General features: G+C 34.8%; 3 protein-coding genes across 6 annotated transcripts; 1 reads left to right on the top strand and 2 right to left on the bottom strand.

Moving 5' to 3' along the window:
- Nucleotides 1-1907: 1907 nt before the first annotated feature.
- LOC105039829 (probable protein phosphatase 2C 40) lies at nt 1908-9287 on the top strand. 3 transcript variants are annotated; one of them, XM_010916115.3, is made up of 5 exons: nt 1910-2091; nt 4516-5695; nt 5803-6067; nt 8891-9055; nt 9138-9287. In XM_010916115.3, the coding sequence occupies exons 2-4, from the start codon at nt 4562-4564 to the stop codon at nt 9016-9018; spliced, it is 1527 nt and encodes a 508-aa protein (XP_010914417.1). In that variant the 5' UTR covers nt 1910-2091; nt 4516-4561; the 3' UTR covers nt 9019-9055; nt 9138-9287. The 3 variants fall into 3 exon arrangements, with proteins under 3 accessions (XP_029118763.1, XP_010914417.1, XP_029118762.1); XM_029262930.2 differs by having other exon boundaries at nt 1908-2091; nt 4516-5659; nt 8891-9287; XM_029262929.2 differs by having other exon boundaries at nt 8891-9287.
- Nucleotides 9288-12334: 3047 nt separating this feature from the next.
- Nucleotides 12335-14169, bottom strand: LOC105039828 (uncharacterized). The gene is made up of 3 exons (XM_010916114.4): nt 13819-14169; nt 13621-13696; nt 12335-13491 (listed from the first exon to the last, which is right to left on the bottom strand). The coding sequence occupies exons 1-3, from the start codon at nt 14143-14145 to the stop codon at nt 12725-12727; spliced, it is 1170 nt and encodes a 389-aa protein (XP_010914416.2). The 5' UTR covers nt 14146-14169; the 3' UTR covers nt 12335-12724.
- A 6688-nt stretch (nt 14170-20857) lies between these two features.
- On the bottom strand, nt 20858-25615 carry LOC140854388 (NAC domain-containing protein 2-like). Of its 2 annotated transcripts, none has more exons than XM_073250345.1 (3): nt 25073-25615; nt 22346-22629; nt 20858-22195 (listed from the first exon to the last, which is right to left on the bottom strand). In XM_073250345.1, exons 1-3 carry the CDS (start codon nt 25230-25232, stop codon nt 22010-22012), a joined length of 630 nt encoding a protein of 209 aa, XP_073106446.1. In that variant the 5' UTR covers nt 25233-25615; the 3' UTR covers nt 20858-22009. The 2 variants fall into 2 exon arrangements, with proteins under 2 accessions (XP_073106446.1, XP_073106444.1); XM_073250343.1 differs by having other exon boundaries at nt 20864-22195; nt 25004-25593.
- Between the last annotated feature and the right edge of the window lie 42 nt (nt 25616-25657).

Genomic DNA, 25657 nt, shown 5'->3' with positions numbered 1-25657 from the left:
AAAAAATTTTGATGTAGTAACACATTTTAATTGCAAGCACGTTAGAAGGAATAATTCTGTGGTGGCAATGGTGAACCCTTAATCTGTTTTACTTGTTTCAACTTGTCCTAGATCCAGCTAGACTGTCCATTTTCATAAAATAGTCAGGCTTAAATATGGATTATCTGTTTAATAAAAAAGTTGGGTTCAAATTAATAGATTTTTTATATACCTAATTACCATCTTAGTTTTCTGATCGCATTAATGTGTCACAATCGAAAAATGGGACTCAATCTTGACTTTAATCAGCAGGCAAAGTGGGAGGGTCTAAATTTGAACACTATCCCATGCCACATGTCTAATACTTGCACTTTCTTTTTCAAATCCGCTGTATTTTTGACACCACTTGATTTTTGCATTCGAAATTATGCTAGTGGTCGTGGGAGATTGTATATCCCTAATTGAATGGAGTGAAACGGAAGAAATCTTGAACCCAAACGGAAGAAATCTTGATGAACCTTTTACTCAAAAATAGACAAATATGTCCCATCCCAATTTTTTGTGGACAAGATTTAAAATGTGATAGGCTTTACTTGAGCGTTAGTTACAATCTTGAGCTGTCACCATTGTGCTATGCTTATGTAGGGATTCTAACTCCATTAGAGGATTCTAAAGGCTCACGTTGAGATACCATTACATGGGAGATTTGCAGTTGATGAAATCTTTGCAACTGCCCTGCAACCTATGTTTTATGTCAAGCCAAACCAACCATCATGGGCAACATGGTAGCGACTAGCTCGACATAACATGGCTGCACCAAAGGCTATCGGCAAGCCAACTCAAGTCTCCTTCAGCTAGGGTTATTAAGGGTTAGTTACACATAACATTATATATTGAAACATTCAACCTCGGAGCTAAGTGGATGTGGCAGGTTCACTATCTTAGTTTAGAAAATCATGTAAGCATCGATATTTCTTCAACATCATTTGTTTCTATGTATTGAATTCAAAAGCTAACAAAAGATTAAAGATTTTTGTAAAAAGCACCACCTTGACTTATGTAGGGTCATTCGCGAGTCATTTACAATTTTTACCATGCATTTGGGCATGGGTCAATGAGAAATTTTTTAAAGAATAAATGAAGAGAGCATCTAAGACATCCCTCCACACTCGATTCTTGCACTGGAGTCCATGCAACATAGCCACCAAACTTGGATGCTATAAAATCTAAACCTCCAATTTGAACATATTGCTGTGATCTATTTTAAAAAGATAAAAAATTTATATACATGTACGTACAAGCAAAATCATCTATTTGCAAAGTATTATCTTAATGCAATATCCAAACCAAAATTTTATAACTCATATAGCAATATATTAATTAGTACAGAAACATAATATGAGAATATAATCATAATATTTTTTTCAATCAATTTTTTTTTTCAATAAAATGGTTCATTCAAATAAATTTTATATAAATATAATCAAAAAAATTTAAAAATAGAATATCTCAAAATTGCTTCGAAATAATTCCCCATAATCCAAGAATTTTCTTCAGTATATTCAGCTATAACAAATACCATCCAATCAGTTTTTTTTAAAAAAATAGAGACATATCCCCACTATATTTATCTAAGTATTGATTTTTTGAGGATATACCTTCTCAAATTCAAATTCAAGATCTTTAGTTACTAGATAGAAGGTATGAGCCATATCATGCCTATCCAAGATAATTTTCTTATCCGGTGCTCAATAATTACTATCATTATCATAATGCAATTTTCTTGACACGACTGCACTGGCCCAAATTAAAACTAGATTAACCAATTCTAAAAAGCACAAGGAAAAAAAAAAAAAATCAAGATTTCTCTCACGTGCATTGCACTTGCCCTAGTTGTCTTACGTGACCTGGTTTTGTTCTTGCGGGAAGTCCACAAAGAAGGGCCAACCACGCCCGCCAATTTCTCCCCCGCTCGGAGTCCCCACAAACTACGAGAAGCCACAACTTCGACTCCTCTTTCGCCTTCCCATCCGTTTCTCTCCTCCCTTCTGAGGTCGATCAAAGCCGGGGGGAATCAAACGCAGAGTGCTCAGTCCAGTTTAAGTTCTTCTGGTACTGCTTTTTTTTTTTTTTCCCTCCCATCCTTCTTCGATACAATTGTTGGCCTTGGTACCATCGATTTCTTGTTCTCCTCTTTTTAGATTGTTTGATTCTGCTTCATTAGCAATTCAAAAATTTCTATGTTGTGCTTCTTTTACTTTATTTACCATGAAGGTTTCTGTGGATTTATTTCGCTACTACCACTAATATTTGATGGCCGAGAGGCATGGGCAATTCATAGTTTCTATTCCCTTCATTTCTTCTTCTTTTATTATTATTATTTTTAAATTAACTCTTTGTGATTATCTATGGCTTTAGGGGTGATTGGATGATCTTATATCGCAAAAAAGGTCTATATGTTAGCTGATTTAAAAATACTTGTTTGGAGGATATGGATGTGAAAATCCTTAGTCCACCTAAATTCTGAGGGAGAGATGCAAAGGCTTTGGATTGATCCTGTACAATTGCCAAAAGCTTGGGTCTTCATGAGGTTTGGGAGATGCAGACAGCCTTAGATCTGCTTTTTGTCTATGTCGGTTTTCGACATAAAATGTTCAAACACACCTAAATTTTGAAGGTTCTATTTTGGTAGAATACTGAATTTGAATGCTCTTATGTCAACCCTTGACCTTCTTCATTTGGGTTTGGGACTGGTATAGGTTGTGTTGAGCATATTGAATGAACAGTAAGAGTTGCAAAAATTAAAAACAGAGCGATGGAAAAAAATTAACTAAAATACTATGAGCATGTAAAACAAATATCTGAGGGTGCTCCAAAGAGGGAGGTACTTGAAATTGTGTTAAAGTATGTAACACAAGGAAGGGAAGACCTTAGGTTACATTAATGGAGGTTGTGGAAAAGGATATGAAATGGAAGAAAACCAAAATAGAAATGCTCAGTGGAATAAGGATCCATAAATCTTAGCCAAATATTTGGAAGGGGCTAGATGGCTATGGTTGTCGTGGCTCAATGGTAAAAGCTCAGATTCTAATAAAACACCTAGACTGCTTGAGTATTAAAGGTGTGGAAGGCCTTGGCCGTAACCATTGATATAAGTGAATTTCTGTTGTCTGCAAAGATGTTTTTGATATTGGTGTTCAGATATTATAATAGAGGCTTCTATAATTTGAAGTTCTGTTAGTTGTTTTGTAAATATTTTATTTGCTAAATGTAAAAAAAAATACTACAGCATGGCAGATTCATTTATCATTATTTTTTTTATCATGGTTTGATACAATATTAATTTGAGGAGACCATGTGCAACTTTACACTTGGGTTTAATTCAAAAGCTGTAATTTTGCTTGTGAAAGCCAAGTATTGAAATATGTGGGGTTCATACTTTATATGTTGTGCAATACATCCTGGTCTGGTGGACAGTCCTCTCATCTTGAAGTATGAGAGAGTGGAGAGGTGAAAAGCAAAAGGCAAGTAAGGTTTTGTTACCACTTCATATGCAAATAGGATAGAAATTTGGATCACATGAACATGAAGTAAGAGACAAAAACTAAACTCCATATGTTACCTGTAAATGATAGGTCAGACAGTATCCACATAAGTTTCATGTATCTTAGCCAAGTTTACACAGTAGAGCTATCTGCCGTGCCTACACAGAGAATGACATGTAGACTTTTTCCAAGAATAACACAAATTCGATGGATATTGAACACTATATGATAAGTTGTCTGCATATTTCCTTAGTTGTGCAGCATTTTAGAACTTCACAAGCACGATTGTGAGGGGGAACACAGTAACCAAATATCAGTGAGTTTATAAACTAACCTAGTATATTTTTTATTTGTAAGCTTTTATCGCAGCATCTATGTATGGCAGCAGATAGTATGATGCCATGGTCATTAATTACTGCATGTTTTCAGTATATACTTACGTGGCACTATTGTTAAGTAATTGAATTTCTATAGATTCTATGGAAAAATTTCAATGTCCATTATTTTAATACTTAAAAAGCAATTCAATCTCACTACACATGCTTATCATATCATAGTAATCTATTCATCATCTTACAATCCTCATGGGCATGGGAGCGTGTTAAAGTACCGTGAATATGTCTACTTTTTCTTAATTAAGTACAAAGGCTTTGAGGCTGTCTTGTGAAAGTTGCTAACTATTACCAACCATCCGAGTAGTGAACTTAATCCTTGCATAAAGCTTCATATTGATATACTTACTATTTTTTCAATTGCATAAGTTTGGATATGCTTTGGGGTTATTGTATCTGTTATGATAACTGTCTTGGAGTAAAGTTTTTATCTGTTGTAACTATCAAGAATACATGAAGGGCAAAAAATCATATGAATACTACATCTCTTTTCTATAAAATGGTCATTGAAAATAATTCTTTTTCCTGATTCTTTACCCGATTCATTGTCTGATAGATATTGTTCTCAATCTAATACATGATCTAAATTATTGTTTCAGCTAAAGCACTTCCAAGGAATTTGTTTGATCGGTTTATTCGTAAATTATGCTTAGCAAATCTGATGGGAAACTTAATGTTAGTTTTGGCTACCAATGTTTGGGTAGACAAGGAACTGCATATGATGACAACGAGAAGGTTCAAGTGTGCAAAAGTTCATTTTTTTGCTTATCAGGAGCTGCTCTAAGTGCAAATTTCACTTTAGCAAACACAAATATTTGCAATGGTTTGATTGGAACAGGGATATTGCCCAGTTTGGATTCTCCAAAGACATTCCAAAGAGTACCTTCTTCACCATCACTGTCTAGTTTGGATGTTTTATCATCTTCTATGCAAAGCAATACATCAAATTTAAGTGGGTTCATATCTTCTCAAAGTGATTGTTCAGAATGGGACACAAGCATGTTGAAATCTATGAGTGCTCCTTCCAATAGTGAAGGCTTTCTCAATGCAATGGAAGTGGAAATAGCAGGTGGGGCTGCTGGGGAAGATAGAGTCCAAGCAGTTTGTTCTGAAGAAAATGGATGGCTTTTCTGTGCAATTTATGATGGTTTTAATGGGCGAGATGCAGCTGACTTTTTAGCTGGAACTTTATATGAAAACATTAGGTTATATTTGAACACATTAAACTCAAAAATGATGACTAGTAGTGTTATGATGCCAGATGACTTTTGTCCAGATAGTTCCCTCCCATATCTTATAGAAGGCAATAGTTTCCATGAAAATATGTCTTTGGAAGCTAGCAATGTTAATGATATGGGTGTTGCCATGGTGCAAAAAGAGGAAGGCGCATCTGATGCATTCAAAAATTCTGTCATTAGTTGTCTTGAACAAGCTCTTGCACAAGCAGAAAGTGATTTCTTGTATATGGTTGAACAGGAAATGGATGACCGACCTGATTTGGTCTCAATAGGATCTTGTGTTTTGGTTGTGCTTATCCATGGGCAGGATTTATATTCACTTAGCTTAGGTGATAGCCGAGCCATATTGGCGAAAACAAAAGGCATCAATGCTGAAAATTTGGAAGCAATTCAGCTTACTGATTGTCACTCGGTTGATAATGAGGCAGAGAGAATGAGGCTTTTGTCTGAGCACCCTGATGACCTGAAGACAATTTCACATGGAAAGGTGAAAGGAAAACTCAAGGTAACTCGTGCATTTGGAGTAGGTTATTTGAAAAAGGTAAAACATTGATTAAAAAATTATACTTTTTGTCTCTTGTTGTTTTTAAGAGATAAAATATATTCGGCCTTTTTAATTGGAATTTTATATTTTCCTAATATTTGCAGAAGAAATTGAATGATGCTCTAATGGGTATTCTTCAAGTTCCAAACCTTTTGAGTCCACCATATATTTCAACACAACCATCACTCAACATTCACAGAATTTCAAAAGATGATCAATTCGTTGTAGTTGCAAGTGATGGACTGTTTGACTTCTTTAGTAACGAGGAAGTTGTAAAGATGGTACATTCTTTTATTATCACCTCACCATCAAGCAATCCAGCAAAATTCCTTGTGGAGCAACTTATGTCACGAGCAGCCAAAGGGGCAGGTATAATCATATCATGTCGACATATACTTTAATAATTTAACTCCTTTGTGTCCAAGTAGACAACTTTCATTAAGCTTTCTAATTGAAATCATGTTTTTATGCCGTTTAGCTAAATATGGTTTTGCCAATAGCTGTTTAGCTAGCTTCGCTAGTTTGACACCTCTCTAGAAGACTTGCCCTTGGAGGGAGGTCCAGGGGTTTTAACCCTGGTGTTGGAAATTTACCATCAATGCTCAAAGAAAAAGAAAACCTAAATACAGTTTTAAAAGGCTAAGAATGGGTCTGGATGTGGAAGGAAGGTGGACAAGGCTTTTGGGTTTAGTTGTCAATTTCAAATGCCCAAGGCTTTGAGTTATTGAAGATGAAGCAAAGATATTTAGGACTCGTTTGGTTCACAAAAAGTAGAGGGATAAAGAGGCAATTCCTAAGAAGTGGAAAGAGGACCTCTTATTTGGTTGGAGTTTTAAGAGGAGAAAGAATGAAAAAATCTCTTTCCATGGGAAGACACTTCCTACGTTTCATGAAAAATGGAAATCCATGAGGGAGGTAGGTTTTGGAACTTTCTATGAGACTGGAATTAATGGTATTTTTTTTCTTTCCAAAAATATCCTTTTAAGATCTACGGCTAAGATTTTACAAAATATCATTGGATGGTTATGATGATGATGATTTTGTAAATATGTGATTTTGGAGCATACAAATTCTCGAAAATATCATTTAAATATTGTCCCTATAAATATTAATATAATATTATATTAATATTTTCTTAATATTTATATGAATATAATATAATGTTTATATTAATATTAATATTATAATATTTATTATATTTAAGTATTATTTTAATATTTATACTAATATAATATTCATATTAATATTAATATAGTATTTATACTAATAAATTTAGTATATTAAAGTATTAATATTATATTAATATAATATTAATATATATTAGTTTTATATTAATATAATAAATTATTATGATCTAATATTATATCATAATATATTAATTTTATATAATATTAATATTAATATAATATTATTATTTAAAATTTGGGAGCAAAAAGATGTGGTCTTATATTTATTAAAGGTATGATAGGTACTCTACATAGTTTTCTCAGAAAAATGGGTGCTCAACTAAACATAAACTACTTTGCAATAAGTCACTTTTCCATGGTCAACCAAACATACCAAAATCCTATTCTTAGAAAATAATTTTTCAAAAAGTAACTTCCCAATAAGTTACTTTCTGAAAAGGAAAGTTCTTTCCGTAAGCCAAACGGATCCTTAGGGCTGCTAAGAGTGAAGTTTCTCTTAAAAGATGCACTTGTTTTCTTCCTACCTCCTCCAACATGAGAATGGAAGTGTTTACAGATGTAGAAATATGATTAGTTGGGTTGGTAATTGAGCGTGTGGCATATAGGTTGGCTTCTAGACTGGTGATAGAATGACTTGCATAGAGTAGTTATAAAGTGGCTTTAAGATGCCTAAATAATAATGCACTTCTCTGGCCAAGGAGGAGGTTCTGGCTTTCCATCATGCAATTGTATTAGGCTGGGCTCATCTAGTTGGACAATAGATAGGATTGGCTATTCAGCCTTGGTTTCATGGGTTGAGATTAATTGCCTTGGCTAGTTGGTTCATGGTTGTAGAGGAGTTTGGTCATGGCTAGCCAAGTTAATTTTAGATTTACCTTGGGGAAAGGAACATTTAGTTAATTGAGCTTCACATTTTGGTTATGTTTATGAATTTGTGTTTGGATGGATGTCGTTTAGAAAGTTTAGTATCATGAGAAAATGTTTGGTCAGATTTTGGTGGTGGTTATTGGATTTGGGTGACTAGATTTACTTGCTTGAGTTATAGTTTGTGGTTTGTACAAACTACTAACTATAAAAGGTTTAGGTTACTAATCTTGAGCTGAAGCAGTTGAAGCCTTCAATGTACGGAGAAGAAATGGTCTTGCACAGAGTGTTTCCTGCTGGATAAGCTAGAGAGAGAGAGAGAGAGAGAGAGAGAGAGAGTCTTCTGCTATCAAAATGACAATGTTTGACATGGTAGTTGTTTGATAGCTTTCCATTTGGGAAGACGAGGATGGATCCTGGAACATTTAGCATTATTTGTTCTTGTTTCAGAAGACTTCATGGTATCACAATTATTTCATGGATAAAATTAGTCAGTTTTTCCCCATTCATATTGCCTTCATTTTCAGCTTGATGGACTGTCATGTTATGTATCCTAGTCTATTGTCCTTTTGCTTGCAAGTTACAATAACATGCATGGATCATTCAATGCAATCCAGGCTGCACAGTCTTTTTCAAGTACGAATGCTTCCCGTGGTCTGCAATTATTGGTTGGGTTGGTGACGTACTTGTCCTTTTCTGTTAGTCTTTAGTTAACACAAATTCGAAGTACATTCAGTGATAAATGATTGTGGTGATTCACCATTAATAATTTCAAACAGAGAATGTGTATTTTCTGGTTATCAAAACCAACTTTCAGCAGATCTAAGAAAAGTGACAATTTGATATCTGAGTGCCTGATATATTATCATTAAGTTCTGCCCAAGCTTGAGCCAGTTCTGCAGTACATCCAGTGATAAATGATTGTGGTGATTCACCATTAATGTTGCATGTTTTCTGGTCAGTCAACACCTACTTTTGGTGGATTTAACAAAAAGGACAACTTGATTTCTGAATGCCTGATATATTCTCATTAGATTCTGCTCAAGCTTGGGCCCAGTTCTTAAATATATCTCATAAAGTTGATCGAGCTTTGCACATGACTTGTGTAAATTTCCTAATCCCTGTATCTGGTTGGCTGCAGGGCTGAGTCTTGAAGAGTTGATGGACATCCCTGCTGGTATGAGAAGAGAATATCATGATGACGTGACTGTCATTGTGATACTCCTCGGCATCGACCATCGAACATCTACTGCATCAACACATCAATAACCATCTAGTTGTTGAAAATTCGAGTTTTTGACGGCATGTAAGATTGCCTGTGCGTTATTACATGAATTACATGTTCTTTTCATCTTTCATTGCCTCATCATACAAAACTACTTTTACAGAGATCAGGCTTTCCAGCTCCGCAGTGATGGTCTGATCCATAGGACACTGGGTAATTGTACTACAAATACATGATCCTTGCTGCTCTTGGATCAATCCTTGGATCGTCAAAGATCTTTTGAATAATAAATTAAGGTGTCATTTGTAATGAACTCGATTTGTTGCTAATTACATTTTGCTCTTAAAGGTATGAACATTGACTTAAGTTGGCCAAATCTCAACTTGTGACGCAGCATGAAATGTTCTTTAGGTTGGTTGGCTGGGATGGAATTCGTAGCCTCATCGGCACATAACATTTTTATTCTACATCCTAATTTCAGGTTAGCGTGGGTAAGCGCTGCAATTCCGAAGATATGAGGTGGATTTGGACATAGAGATAGCTATTAGGAACGCCATCAGGAGCAAGATGGTATAGTGGTAATTCCGATGGTTCAACGGTATGCCTATGGAAGAAGCCATGCATTTGATTCCAATTAAGATTTACAAATTTATTTATGTGTTTCAGGTCTCTCTACCATGTCACTAGCACAACAAATCTTTTTAGCAAATCGTCCTTGGCTTGTCTTTTGAAGGATGCCAAACAGTTCCCATGCTAGATTCCTACTTTTAATAGAAGGCATCACGAGGTCTAATATCTTTTGCTAAAAATATGCCTAGTGCCTCTTAAGGATGCTATTCTCGTTGTTCTTCAAATTATTCTGAGCATGTTCATCTCGTCTCCATGCATATCGAGATCTCGGCCTGATGGGGGGACATGATCTGCAGATTTGAGTTGAGGCGTACCTAAGAATACCCAAGTGGTCCCATAAGGACGTTGGGTGGGGATATATGTTGGATACCAATGGCATTGTTCTCAGAAGGGTGTAAAATAGAGGAAAATGTAGCCAATTGGCCATGGTAGAAAGTGCATGTCCTTTTTCTCCTGTTAGATAGATGCCAACGGTGATACCAACAACAATTTGGGATGGGAGTAGCTACCATCACTAAAGAAATCGCAACATCTCACCTTCATGTTTATACTCCCCCAAGTTTCCACAGAGAGAGAGAGAGAGAGATTGTGGTCTCTAGTAGAAGAGACTTTGTTTGACAGGAAAAGAAGGTTCCCATCTGACCCAAAGGTCAGATGGAGAGTCAGAGGCCTAAGCATTTCATAAGGATAACCCTGGCCATCTGGCAATTTGGAAATAGCATGGAATAAGCATCTACCGAGCGGCTCTTGTGTTAAATTATCTAGACTCGAACATTCTATTTTACTATTTCTTAGATATTCAAATATCTCAAAATATCCCAGCCTAAGTGGCCTTCTTACTAATGCACTCCATGCCCTTATATTTAAGAAGTCGCATTAACTGAGCTGGGCAGACCTGAGTCAGTTGTGACACAATTTGGAACACTACTCCTACCTACCAAGCCAAAAACTACAAAACAAAGTTTTTAGGAAATAGATAATAAAAAATGAAAACAACTTCTATCTACCAAACCAAAAAACTACAAAACAAAGTTTTTGGGAAATAGATAATAAAAAATGAAAAATACGACATTATTGCTGTCAAGTGGTCCCAAGTTGGGGACACGGGTAGGATAGCTTATACGGCCTCTCTTTTTGCTTTTGTGTGTGTGTATGTGTGAATGACGCCAAGTTAATCCAAGTGACTCTGTTGAAAATTGGAACTACCAGGCATCAACTTCCCATGAAATATATTCCAATAAGATAAAATCCTTCGCAAACCAAGTCTATGGTGAACAATAGTGTTAATAAGAAATATATCACACCAAGTACTTGTGGCCTTCAATGTTTTTTCCTTCCCTAGATTTTTGCCACCTTAATGGTTCATGGCTAGAATGAATGAACGTCGGAGGGTAGAGCTTCTTTTAAAAAAAAAAAATTGTAAAAAGAGCTTTTTTTTTTTTTAAGACACTCAGTCAACTTTGTCAAAAGAAGGGGTCAACATGCTCAAACTTGGTCATCTTCGCACCATTAGGTTTAAGCTTGTGCCTTGAAACGAAAGTGTCAGTCCACTGACACTCAGATGAGGCCCTGTGCATTTTATTATCATCCTATTTTTCCCTCCAACTATCACATTATCAGTTGATTCAAGACATGCAGTTAAAATCCCACTTGACCCAAGAAGCTTAAACTTTGGTGTTTGTCTTCATTATCGACCTAAGGAATATATCTGCACTATTGCACATGAATTGATGGAGTTCGCTTTATTGAGAAGGGCCCCCCACAAACAAGCTTAAACATGACAATTGTCATTCAAATTCTTCTGACAACCATTCAACCCTCTTTTAAGCAATCTGGGATAAAGATGCTTTAAATTATAATAAGATGGGGGAAGAGAGAGAGAGAGAGAGCATTTACAATAAAACTGTAGTATTATGGAAGCCAAGGTGAGAAAAAGTGTGGTACCCTCAGGTGATGATGAATGGCCACAACTTTGACATTCATAAATAAATAGGCTAGGAAAGAATTCAAGAACTAAAGAAAAAGAAAAACTGTATTAAAATTAATAATAATAATAATATATGAATGCACTAGCAGTTCAGGAAGTACTCTTAAATAATTTGGATGATTCACGAACTACCAAATATTCATCAGTTACCTGAACGTTTCTGAATCAAACTCAGGGAATCCTCCAATAAATGGCTTTTTTCTTTGAGATGCTAAATTTTTATATTAAGTTCGAGAAAAATACGACTTTCAATATGGTACAAATAATAGTAATTTACATTAATTTAATAATATCAACATAACAAGGTTGCAAGTATCTACATTCAGATAGAAATTCCTATATGATATACACAGAAGTTGGACCAAACTTTACAAGGATATCTGTAGATAAAGCTGCATTGTGTCCAATTGAGCATGCAGCACCAACAACTCTTACTATCAGACAAAAATTGTTGCTTACAGGGGTGGGTGGGTGGGTGGGTGTGATCGGTTAAGTATATCCTCAAGCTGAGAGAAGGTTAGTTAATATCTGACAAATATACTTGCTTTTACATGTAATTTTTCAACCACAAAAGTGTATGAAGTTTGCTAAATTTACATTGCCATCAAACAAAAGTTGTTGCTTTCTCTTCGAATCCAACGTCCCACATGAATCAAAACGCCACATATGCAACACATAGATAAAAGCTGCCAACAGCCATACATCTAACAGTCCTGAAAAATAAATTACCCAGCTCAAAGGTAAATGTAACTCCCCCAGTTACCCCACAGCTTGAGATCATTGTCCTCACCCTCAACAAAGGAGGGAAACCCTAACTCAAAAATAAGATGTCAACTTTGCTTCCTGTAACGACCACCTAATGGAAAACAACTACAAAAAGCAACAAACCCTCAACTTTTCCCATCTTTTCCACAATCTACACTCTTAAAAAGCTACAAGAATCATCCAAACAAACAGTGTTCACCTCCACTTTCCAACCATTACACTTACACAAGTAGTATAAGCTCAACACTCCCACATTCATTCATCATTCATTCATTCATACATACTTTCAGTCTAACAACTAGAACTACTGCAAATTACACTACACCATGGGTACAAAAGGCCTGCATAAGATCAGGATTCCAACTTCCTCACATAATTCTGCAAGCATTGGCATTCTCATCACTAAAGACATAGTACGATCCTGGCGCCACCGCTGCCATCGCACCGGAGTAGAAATAGCTGCTCTGATTGGTCGGCATCGGGTGGTACGCACCGGAGTAAAAATAACCGCTCTGATTGGTCGGCATCGGATAGTAGGCACCGCCGTAGCTCGCAGTTGGCTGCACTGAGCTGTAGCTTACCACATAGGCCGGTGGCTGCGATGCCGGGTATGCCGGATAATTGAATGTCGGAAAGCCGCCACCACTTGCTTTGCTGCCAATCTCCTCTGACACCACTTGAACATCACCTCCATCGCCGCCGCCGCCATTGTTCTCCTTCTGACCCTTTTTACCTTTCTTCTTGCCGCCGCCACCGCCGCCGCTGCTGGCGGCGCCGGCGTCTTGTTTCACAGGTGGCGGGGAGTTTCCAGCTTCCTTTTTATCGGCCTTTGGGGAATCCTTGCAGCCGTTCTTCGGGGCTTCGCCATCGGACTTAGTAGAGGAGTCGGGAGAAGGATCATCGCCGGAAGCCTTGTGGGTTTGATCGGTGTCGGGGTTTTCCGACGGCTCGTTTGGTTTGCTGGAGGCCTTGTTCTTGTTCTTCTTGCCGCCGCCGGGGTTGTTGAGCTTCTTCTCCGGCCAGAGCTCGGCGTGTTTCCCATTCTTGAGGAGTTTCTTGATCAGGGTCTCCGCCTCAACGTTCCCGGTGACGACCACCTTCTGTTGCTGCGAGTCGATGGTAGTCTTATAGACACCTGAGAAATTTCCAAGATAACCCCATAAAAATCCAATCTTGGTGAAGCGAACTCCATAAAAATCCAGTCTTGGTGAAGAGAACTCAAGAACAGAGAAGAACAGGGGAATCCTAAACTGACAGAGTTTACCTTCGATGCTTTGGAGGACCTTCTTCACTTTCTTCTGGCAACCTTCACAGTGAATGGAGACCTTCAAGGTCAAAGTCTACACCACAACAAAACCATTACTTTGAACCTTGTTTTCCATGGAACTTTTCATTGGCAAGGGAAAAAAAGAAAAAAACAGAGCACAGCAGAGGAAAGACATTGGATTTTAAACTCAACTACCTGGTATTTCAGCGGTTCTGGACCTTCTTCAGATGAGGCCATGAGAGAGAGAGAGAGAGAGAGAGTGGAATGAAGGCAGTGGAAACGAGCGGAGAGGGAAAGGGGAATGTAAATAGAGAGAAAAGAAACGGAAGGGAGCAGGAAAGAGAGAAGGGTGGGAGGATTTGTCGGTGTTTTGTTTGTGGGTTTTGTGGGAGGTACAGGAAATGACACACGCTCGTGTGTAGGCACCGGAGGGTATGGGAGATGGAAATCACCGTCCATCGAACTCGGCGTCAGTATCTGGACAAAAATGCCCTCCTGACATGGAGAGCTTATCATGGCCATCCATACGGTTTGACAAACATTGAAAGCACATAATTGATTTAGATGAAAGCATGAAACATTCATCATATCCACTCATGTCATTATCATTAGGCTCTTCAAATCTTGATTAATGATGTGGCTGATTCATAGGTTAAACTTATGCGAGGACCCATGAGAATATATATTTTAGTCTATATCGAAGATTCATTAAATAGATCTTGATTAATCAGATCAAAAATAATAATAATATTTTTTGATTAGATTTTTTTTTTTGATGGTGTTCTAGATTATTATAAATAGTATCGTAATAGAGCTAGTGTACATGATCTACTTGGAGAACTTTAGATCCTTACAGCACGATCTTGTTTGAGATTGGGATTGACTATAGATACATCATGATATTTATGGATGAATTTGATTTGATTTGTAATTAAATTTGAATTTTAGTTTAGGGTTGGAGAGTATGCAAGGTTTTCTTTTTCTTTTCCCTTTTGTAAAAGTACTCATTGATGATTAATATGGAAAAGAGAGGGATCATTGAATTCTTGCTACAAATAGCTAATGCTGCCATTGCCGCTTTCTCGTGATCCAATCTTTTGATCTTAGGCTTTTTATCTAGGTGTTATATGATAATATTGAAAATTCTTAGCAACCTATTATTGTAAGGAAAAGAGAAGTAGATTATCATGAAAAAGAAAAAGCCATATTATATGTCACTAATTTGGATCAATGACATTGACACGAAAGCTTTGATATATGATGCCCAACGTTTTACTTTTCACATGCAAAACTTCTTGCTTTTATGTAAAAGCAGCCCAAGGCCCTCTTGGCCACAGTCTAATAGCTATTCCCATTTCCTAAAACATGTCTGACTTGGTTAAATCCTTAAGGGAAAGAAATGTGATAGGTGCGACCCCAACAATTTAAATATATTTATTAATTCATGTTATTAAATATTTTTAATTGGATTTAGAATTAAAACAGTCCTACTTTTGTCCCATGCATCTCACATATTCTAATCCTGACTGGTGGATGAATGTCCATGGAGAGAACTTTTAGACAACTATTTATCATACAAACATAAAAAATTTAAACTTATTATTTGGACATAGAAAGTGAAGAATTTCTTGTGAATATAAAATTATTTAAGAGATTACAAAAAGTAAGTAAAAAAAAACAGGAAAGAAAGAAAGTCAAAATTACATAAATTACTTCTCAGCATTCTCTTTCTCCATTTACATGGTGGTAGGGTCTTCCAACCTCTTTACTTATTTTCTTTTTCCTTTCTTTTTGTAATACATGTTCACTTGTTTAAAAAAAATGAAAAAAAAATATTTTTGGCTTAATTACTTTCAAAATTTTAGATTTTTTGAGAATTTTTATTTTTATCTTGAACTTCAATTTATTGCAATCAGATCTTCAAACTTTTATAATATTATAATTTCTTCTTTGAATGATATTTCTATTTGATGACCGTAATGAAAATATCACGTGCTATTATGTAATACGTAATAAAAGTTGATGTAGAATCTTAAATACATTCTTTTCTATTTCTTCTTTTTAGCTAGGATTTTTTCTTCCAATTTCATCATTTTCTCTCCACTACTATCTTTTCTAAAACTCTACTGCCTCCTACACCACCATCGATATCTCTATCTATACCATCACCATCTCTAAACCCTTCTCTACAGAGGTCACAGCCATCATTAAGGCTGCTTCCATCACCATCCTTTTTATCAAGTAATTTAAACTTTAAGGTCACGGAGATCTTAGTTGTCTTCTTTTTTTTATTTATATTTGCTTAAAAAATTGTATGATTAATAAGGTTTTTAGGTTTGTAATGATTTAAATTATTTATTTTTGTTTGATCTATAATTAATCTTATAAACTCATAAAGTTAACCTTGAAGAATCTAAATTTAAAAAAAAAAGTTAAGAAGAAGAAAAGAATAACTAATTCTAATCCTCTATACTTTGTTCTCCCTTTTTTTCTTTTCAGGTGGGTTATGCTCCAAAAAGATAAAGAAAAAAAGATGAAATAAAAAGTAAAAAATATAGCTAAAAAAAAGAAATATGGAAGAAGAAGAAGTTTAAGATTCCACATCAACTAATTCTATGCCACACCAATTTTTACTGTATCATATGATAACACATGATATTTTCATTACGATTGTCAGACGGAAATAGCACTCAGCAGAGAAATTACAACTTTATAAAAGTTTAAGGAGCTAATTACAATGAATTAAAGTTTAGGATATAAATAAAAATCCTAAAAAGTCTAATATTTTTAAAGTAATTAAGCTTATATTTTTATTAGAGAATTAGAGATAAATCTCCAGCTCTATTTTCAAGTTAAAAGAAGCTCCCCAAATGAATTTTATGAAAAAATACCTATCCATTCTAAACATAAGTTAAAGGCTTTTGATTGAAATTATCCTTATATCCTTTAAAATACCACAATATTACATTATCATAGTACAGTATTCTTTTACAATAAGATAGTATTATATTATATTAATATAATATTTTTTTATAATAATATAATATTATTTTACTATATTATATTAGTATAGTATTTTTTTATAATAAAATAGTATTATATTATATTAGTGTAGTATTCTTTTACAATAAGGTAGTATTACATTATCATAGTGTAATATTCCTTTATTATAGTATTACTTCACAATAATATAGAGTTGCTTTATAATAATATGGTATAACTTTATAATAGTGTAGTATTACTTTATAAGTATAGTATTGCTTTTATTATAATGCAGTATCATTTTATAATAGTACAGTATTACTTTATAATAGTGTATTGTTATTTTATAACTGCAAGGATAATTGGATCATTTCATCTCATTTGGATATTGCTTTTAAGTTATATTTCAAATAATTTTTTTTTATTTGAAACTTAAATAGATAATTATTTTAAATTTAATAAAAAAATTAAAATATCAAATTTTGAGCTCTTTAAGTTATATTTCAAATAAATTTTTTTTATTTGAAACTTAAATAGATAATTATTTTAAATTTAATAAAAAAAATTAAAATATCAAATTTTGAGCTCATTTTTATCTTGAAGGAGAAATAGCGCCATAATAAATTAAGATGCCCCACGATCATATGCACCATTATTACCAAACTATTCAAGATCAGAATGTACTTTTTTGGATCAGAAGAAGGAGAATCGATTCCATCATGGATGATGTAATTGTAAGGGCCAACCTATATTGCACAAAGCTACCCCATTTCTATTATAGTCCTCTCTATAATTGCTGGCTGGCATCAGCTATTCCAGAGGGAAAGAAAAACACCTGATTCTTTGATACTTCAAAAAGTTTTTTATTGTTTAGCTTCTTTTCTTACACCTATTAAAAGCTCAAACTCTCTCTCTCTTCTTTTTTCAGAGTATTTGGGAGAGCCAGGTCTAGTCGGTGCATTGACTTCTCTGTGTTAGGAAGCAAGAAAGAATGCAGATGGTGGGTGGTTTCTAACTTAGTAAAGGGCATAGCTTATAATTTTCTCACCAACCCTTTAGCCTTTTGATCCTCTATTGTAAGCCATAAATTAACACAACAAAAGGAATAATAGAACTCATTTGTCGTATCAAACTGGTACTCCCTTTGAGCAAGAGAGGGCGATTAGAGCTTTCCTATAGGTTCAATTAAATGAGCTGTGGTTTGAGCTTGCCAATGGAAGAATAACAGGTGGCTTCACACCCCTGTTGTGGTTGTTGGGGGGGGGGGGGTAGGGGTGGTGTGGGTGGTGGGGGAGGGAGAGAGGGAGAGAGATTGAGGTACATGGATCATGTCTGGTGGAATGACCACCCTTTCTCATGTGATCTGATGGAGATCATCCTGTTTTTCTATCACCATTAGCCTTGCATAGCTTTTTTTCTGTTAAGCAAAATATGTGATCCAGATTAGTAACTTTGATGTTGATTGTAAGGTTTTGGTTCAGTGCTAATATGCTTTTGAGAAAAAGGTCTGATGCTGATTTAAAAAATGGCCATTTTAGTAGGAATATGAGATTTAGGTAGGCTTCCTGATGGTGGCAATATATGGGATCCAAGTCAGTATGGAGTGAGCAGTATAAAGCAGAAGGAGCCATGAAACATCAAAGGTCACATATAACAAGTTTCTTTTTGTTTGGATTTAGATCTTACTTTTATGGAAAAAAAAGAGAATTTTGTTGCATCCAATGAATAGAAGGTTGTCTTTTTCTTTCTTATCAAATGCCAATCCCAAATCTAATTTTTCTATGCTTCAATCCAATAACCCATTTAGCTAGTCTTTTAGAAAGTTGGAGTGCAAAGAGATAGGATTTGTTTATTAATAGGCTAGAGGGATAGGAGAACCCAGACAAGTGGAGGGTAAAAAGCTTCTCTTGACAACACATTGAATAGTTATTAGCTCATGAGACTGTTTGCACTTTTCTAGGGTTTCCAATATGCTGCACATCTCAAAACTATGAATATTTTTAATGTGGTTGTAAAGGTGCATGCTGGGAAAGAAGATATCACCATATTTGCAAATAAATTTGCTACTGTGGTGCCATCCAGCATGTCATAGTTTCTGGTTCCCTGCCAAGCATAGCAAAGAGTGACCTTGTTCAGTGACTTCAGTTGCACTACTCCAAGTTTAGCTGTGTAAATCTAGCAGAAGTTTTGATTTTAAGTATATTTTGAACAAACAAATACTTCAAAAGTGCCCATTAAGATGGAAAACTAGTAGCAGCCTTTGCTTTTATTTTAACTTAGAAGTGAAGCAGTCAGTTTGAGCTCTGCAATGAGCAAAGCTAGGAAGGCAAACTAGTAATGCAGCATATCAAGTGGATTTAACTATCATGCGACTCAAAATGAAACTTGAACTAAGTGCACTCCCTCATAACATCCTTAAACTTTAGATAGGTGAGCCACCAAAATGAAAAAAGAAGAAGATCGAATGAGAGGCTTTGATCTTGAAGATAGACATGCATGCACTAAAGAGCAAAGCGCAAGATGCAAAGATCGGTGCAGTATAAGTAGATTTGTAGATCCTAAATCAATTAGGTGCCATAAGGCCATCGATTCAGAAGACTGCTAAAGTTGAGAATGATAAATATAGTTGAGTGCGAGCATCCATGATAGATATAGATTGGATCCTGATATCTGCTGATATCCATATGTCTCCTGGTAAGTTGATCTCATAGCTTAGTGGATGGAGCACTAGGCAAATCAATGTTCCCTCTTGCAGCTCTTTAAGATGAATGCTATTGTTATGCTGTTAGCTTTTTAGGTAATGCCACCTTGCTCCATTATTCATCCTTTTCTCCATCCTTGTCTGAGAGGACACCATGCAACTGGCGCCCCTTGATAAACCTTCATAAAGCTTAGCTTTATACCCCCCCATAGTTGGCCAGTACTCATGATCCTTTCACATGTCAATAGTGTGGCCATCATAATATTTGTCTCCTTAATATATATCTGCTGTCTATCCATTTATCTATTCCAAATATAGAATGCCAAATAATCGATCTGTGACCATGAATCTATGATCATATAAATTGTCTAACCTAAATAAATGGTATTAGCAAGTATGCTGTTTCATGATAAAAATAATGCATTGTTTGTATTTCTCTCAAAACCCTAAACATTGAACCCAATTGCAGTAAAAAAGCATCTAACTGCAGCAAGATTATATTTATCTACGTTTTCAAGAATTTAACTAACCATCAAGTATTTGATGTTGGCCTATGTAGTACTTGGTAATTCATACCACAGGCTATACCTAGTTAGACATGATATGATACATGATAACATTCAGGTGCATGTACAGGCTCCGATCAGATCTGACCAATGCTTCAGTATGATTGAAACTTTATACGACTGTGCTGGGTTGGATTTTAGTGGGTAAATGGCAACATGATTCAATGCTTAGTTGGATTCTAGTTGAAGTTTGAGCAATCTGACCAAGCCAATCTAAATTTTATTTCCTCTCACTTTGAATGGTCAAGTTCAAAGAAGGGTTAGGTCAGAATTGGGTAGCCCAAAAAACATGTTAGATTTTTATCAATAAAAAAAGCAAAAGAAACATGTGAGGCACAGGTTAGCCCTTGATCGGAACCTCTTTGAGTTGCAACTAAGGTAATATAGCAGTCCAGCAATTTTAATGCATCTAGAAAAGATTCACTTTTGAAAGAACTTCTAAGGATTTTATTGCCCATCTCTGGCAAGTTGCAAGTTATTTTCTACATCCACTTTTATGTACCTTAAACCTTGGCGCTGATATTCTAACAAAATGTTAAAACTATAGTTAGTAGAGTTTAAGTTCCTACCATAAAAAGCTTCATAGAATATTTTAGAAAGTTCAATACAATGACTACTTTCATTATTCAATAAACATGGCAGTATATCTACCACATGTTTTACAGATTTTTTTTTTAATTGAAATGACATTGAATCTAAAATCTCATGGCAACACTCGCTATATAAAATGGCTATAAAACCAAAAATCTTTCATCATTTGAATGTTAGTTCTTGTTGATTAATATGAGGGTTTAAAGAATTGTAATTAGGCAATCATGACTGTTGACTACTTCAAATAAATAAATATATATTTAAAAGTATCTTGTCATGTTTAATATTTTTAAGAAAGCATTAGCTACAAAAATACAGGATATTTAAAGATATTCAGATACAGTTGGAAAAGATGTTGGAGAAATATAATTAGGTGATCCTAGCATATTATAATGCAGAATCACTATGCATATATTTTCCTTCTCTCCCCATAGCAAGAACAACAAGCCTACCTAACTTCAGTATCAGATGTAGAATACTAGAATCAACTACAAAGTTCAAAAACTTCTAAAAGCTCTCCTAACCATCTATGTAACAAATGTATATTTTTATCAGAAGAGAGCAAATGCTGTCCTTAAATTTGCACTTCTTTTCTTTCTGCACCCAAAAAAAAAATTAGAAAAACAAACACCTTTTTGATGCTCAGCATCACAAAAAATGCCAAACCCAAAATTCAAGTTCTTGCACATCATAATTCTAATAAGGTAATTCTATGGAGAAATCCTAAAATCACAAATCCAAAGCCAAATTATGGATTTAGCTTACTAAAATCTTCAGCATGCCTGCAACCAGCATCATGTCTACTACGTTCATCAGCATCTAACTCTTTTGGTTCAATACTATCACTTAAAATATTGTCTATTTCAATTGCAGGCTCATATCAAAGAAGTTTTATTGGATCTATGACTTCATCTCTTTCACCATATGCCATTCCAAACTGATCCACATGATCTTTGCCATATATCATTGCATTGCTCAAGTTCTGTTGGAAACCTTGCCCGGTTGAATGATTATTGCAGATGCTCATGATCCCATTATGTTCAGTCATTGGTGGTGATGGTTGTCTCATAGCATTGAAATCAGCAATTTCAGAGAGCTGTGTCATATCATAGAAGCCCATCATTTGTTCGATTGGAGCTGCTGCAAATCGTGGTGCCATATAATTGAAATTAGTCATTGGCTCAGTTAGAGATATTGCTGATTTTTGTACCATGCAATCATGATTATCCATTTGCTCAGCATAGGCTTCTCCTAATTGTGGCATCCTTTTATTAAAATCAATCATCTGTCCACTTGGTGCTATTGCTGATGGTTGGAACATACCATTAAATTCAGTCATTTGCATCCTTGTTGCTACTGCAAATTGTTGTAGCATTCTATTAGAACCAATCATTTGATCACTTGGTGCTATTATTGATGGTGCGACCATATCATTAAGTTCAGTTAATTGCATGCTTGGTGTAATTTGCACACTTGGTTCTGCTGCTAATGATGGGACCATACTACCATTAAATTCAGTAATTTGCACACCTGGTGCTGCTACTAATCATTGTACCATAATGGCATTACCATAGCCACCTTTTGAGTCAATAAAAATCTGATAGCTTTGATTATTCTTTGCATCTTGTTCGGTTGGCATGTCTAATTGAGCTTGAGAAACATTCTGTAGCTTGTGAGGAATATCTACAGCACCTCTTTTCTTATGAATGCAGCATAAGACCCAATCATCAAGCTGAAAGAGAGAGATAGAAGAAATAATATCAGCTTTATAAGTATGTTTAATGTGTGATTTTGTTATAAAGAGAAATATATCCAAAAAATAATAAGAAAGAACAATAAATACTTATAAAGCTCGCTTTACATTAAATCATTATTCACTTACCTTCATTGAATCACCAGGCTTGCAAGTTGTGATCTCACTTATATACTCTTGCATTATCCGGTCAGTCTTTACACCATCATTTTCTTTAGCCTTTTCTCTATAGTATACCAAGGTTTTTTTCACTCTCACTAGCTCATCATCATCATTGTAGATTTTTTTTTCAGATCCTGTGGCTTTCCAATATCCACCAGCAGCAGCGCGAGCTGGACGGCTCCCATTTGGATATTTGCGTGTTCTTGAAGTGAAGAAATAAAATTTTTCTTCTCCAGAAAGCTTGTAATTTTCTAGAACAAAGAACAAATAAAACCAGCAATAAAAGGATAGAATGGGCGTTCACCAATTTAAAGACAAAATGGTATCACTTGAACTGAGAATGGTAAGAACAAATAAAACAAAACATTGCCCTGAAGCTCATAGGGAGAAAATGTATTCCTTTGAAGAAAATGAAGAGGAGCGGTGAGCTAAAATAATGTCATTTATCTTTATTGAAATCTGGAGTCTGGTAGTATATTTTCTGAAAAAGATTCTAGTAGTGTGATTTGGAGGAGTAATGCTAGAATCTAAACTAGTTTATGCCAAAGTTTAAAATGCTTCTCATTACTTTTATGTATATATATAGGTAGACACATGCATACACACATAAATATATGCATGTATGCGTATGTATACATACAAAATACATACATACATACACACACATACATATATACATACATATCCATATACATATAATGAACTAATATTTTAATCATAGAACATTGTTTGATTTGAAAAACTATTTTTTTTAAGTGAAAGAAAAAGGGGAAAATAAGACTGTTATTCTTCCATTATAAACTGTTATCTTCATTACTCTTTTTCAAATAAACACAACATATATGGTGGTTCTAAGTTTATAACATCATTTCAAACAAATAAAAAAGCTAAGTTAATAACATAGTATCGTTGTAATGATGACAAACAACTGTGACATTCAGATTTTTCAAGTTTCCAACAAGCATATTATTGGTTGTTCAAGAAGGGCCCTGTACCACCAAAATCAAATGCTATGCAGACTTAATCTAAAGTGCTAGACCATGGTAATGGGCTCATTCTGAAATCTCATTTTCATTTACACTTGTGCATTGTGCTCTACACGTCATCTAATTTAGCTATAATATCAGAAACATAGTTCAAGGAAGCAAATAATTTTTATAATCTCAACTGCTGAGTGCATGTTACCATAGCTGCAGCATGGAAACTAACTCGAAACAAAAATCTCAGGAAAGACAGAGGAAAAAGAAAGGACAAAAAAAAAACATTCTATTCTTTACCAGTAAATAAAAAAACTATAATTTTTGTTAAATGGGTTCACAGAAGCACATTGGTTCTAAACCTTTAATGGTTAAGGAGATTGCTCCCATCTTTGAGGCTGTAGGTTAAAAACATGGCTGGCTCCCATGAGAGTGCTTCCAATAATATAATTGTCAGGTAAGTACCAGATGTAGTCGGCAAATACTAACCTTATGTTGTGAATACTGAACAAGTCTGCCAGGTGATGCATGGTTGGCCAACCATACCGACAGTTCCAGGGGGGACAAATAACTGCACTAGAGGGTCTATTATTTGACGAAATCAAAGTGTTTAAACTTCAGTTGGTAGAAGGGTTAGAATTAAAAAAAAAAAAAAGGGCATGTTTAGATATTTCTACAGAATAGGGCCAAAAATTCTGTGAAAATTGGTTCTATTAGTCCATCTATCTTGGGCTTCCTAAGATCCTAGCCTTTGAGATAGGAGGTTTTAGGTTGGATGGTATTTGGTTGATACAGAGCCATGCTTAAACGGACGACGCAATCCACAAATTCTGTAATCTTGTAGGAACATCCAAACAAATCCTAAAAAGAAAGCTGGAATATTCATCTACTAATTTTTCTCAATCTCATACTTCTTTAATGGATACTTATCACATATAAATAATTTTTAAAAAAAAAAAACTAAAACTATTGAACTAAGATATTCCATAAAAAAATATCTATAATTTTTTATGAGAAGCAAGAAAAAAAAGATCTCACAAAGAAGAATTATGTGATAAACATGTCATAAACAATAAGGTATATTACATGTGAAACATGCATAAACCATTAGATATCAAGTTGTTTTATATATTCTTAATTAAAAAAAAAAAAAAAACTTCTTTCCTGGGCACTTAACACATATAACAAATTTTTTTTTTAAAAAAAACTTAAACTATTGAAGCATTGAACTAAGATATTCCATGAAAAATATATACTTTTTTGATAGCAAGCAAAGAAAAAAAGATCCTCATAGAAGAATTACATGATAAACATGTCATAAACAATAAGATTTTACATGTCAAACATGCTTAAACCACTAGATATAAAGTTGTTTTATATATTCTAAATAAAAATTTCTTTGATGAGTACCTAACATATATAAACCAATTTTTTTAAAAAAAACTAAAACTATTGAACTAAGATATTCCATGAAATATATATATTTTTTGTTTGTAAGGAAGGAAAAAAAAAATCTCACACAGAAGAATTGCATAACAAACATGTCATAAACAATAAGATATTACAGTTGAAACATACATAAGTCGTTAGATATCGAGTTGCTCTGTATATTTCTAAATTATAGAGAAAAAGAAATTATGGTACTAACCAACTAGTTCTTCCGGGTCGTAATCATAAAGATTGACATCCTTGAATACATTGTAAAGCAATGGCTCACCCTTGATCTTGCGGTCGAGATACAAACGTATCAGCTCTTGATCGTTCGGGTTGAAGTTAAAGCCAGGAGGAAACCTCAAAGAAGGGCCGCTATTCTCCCCCTCTGGAACTCCATATCTTTGGTGAATCACTGCTTCAATATTTTCTGGGTCCATCTCCATGTATGGCTGAGCTTTTGGTGGCCTCAAAGCTACTACTGTTCCACCAAGAACTGGAAAAAAAAGAAAATTTATAGTCGCCGGTGCCCAAGCTGCCGCGAGAGTCCAAGTACGTTTAAACGCGCCGAGGTCCGCCTTTCCGCACCGCGCGCAAGGATACGCGAGTCCACCGTTGGATCACCCACCGATCGACGGTCTTTGGACCGAAGTGCACAATCCGTCTCCGATACAAATAACCAGAGCTGTACTCTACTGAAAGTTTGAGATCCATCCAGAGTCTTGAGAATATGCTTTATTCCAACTATTTAAATCTAATATATATATATATATATATATATATATATATATATATATATATATATATATATATATATATATATATATATATATATATATATAAATATATCTTTAAAAGTATCTTGTCATGT

This window comes from Elaeis guineensis, chromosome 1 (genome assembly GCF_000442705.2).
Source record: "Elaeis guineensis isolate ETL-2024a chromosome 1, EG11, whole genome shotgun sequence".
Classification (NCBI taxonomy): domain Eukaryota; kingdom Viridiplantae; phylum Streptophyta; class Magnoliopsida; order Arecales; family Arecaceae; genus Elaeis; species Elaeis guineensis.
Note: the sequence above shows the minus strand (reverse complement) of the source record. Positions and strands in the feature narration are given on the sequence as shown.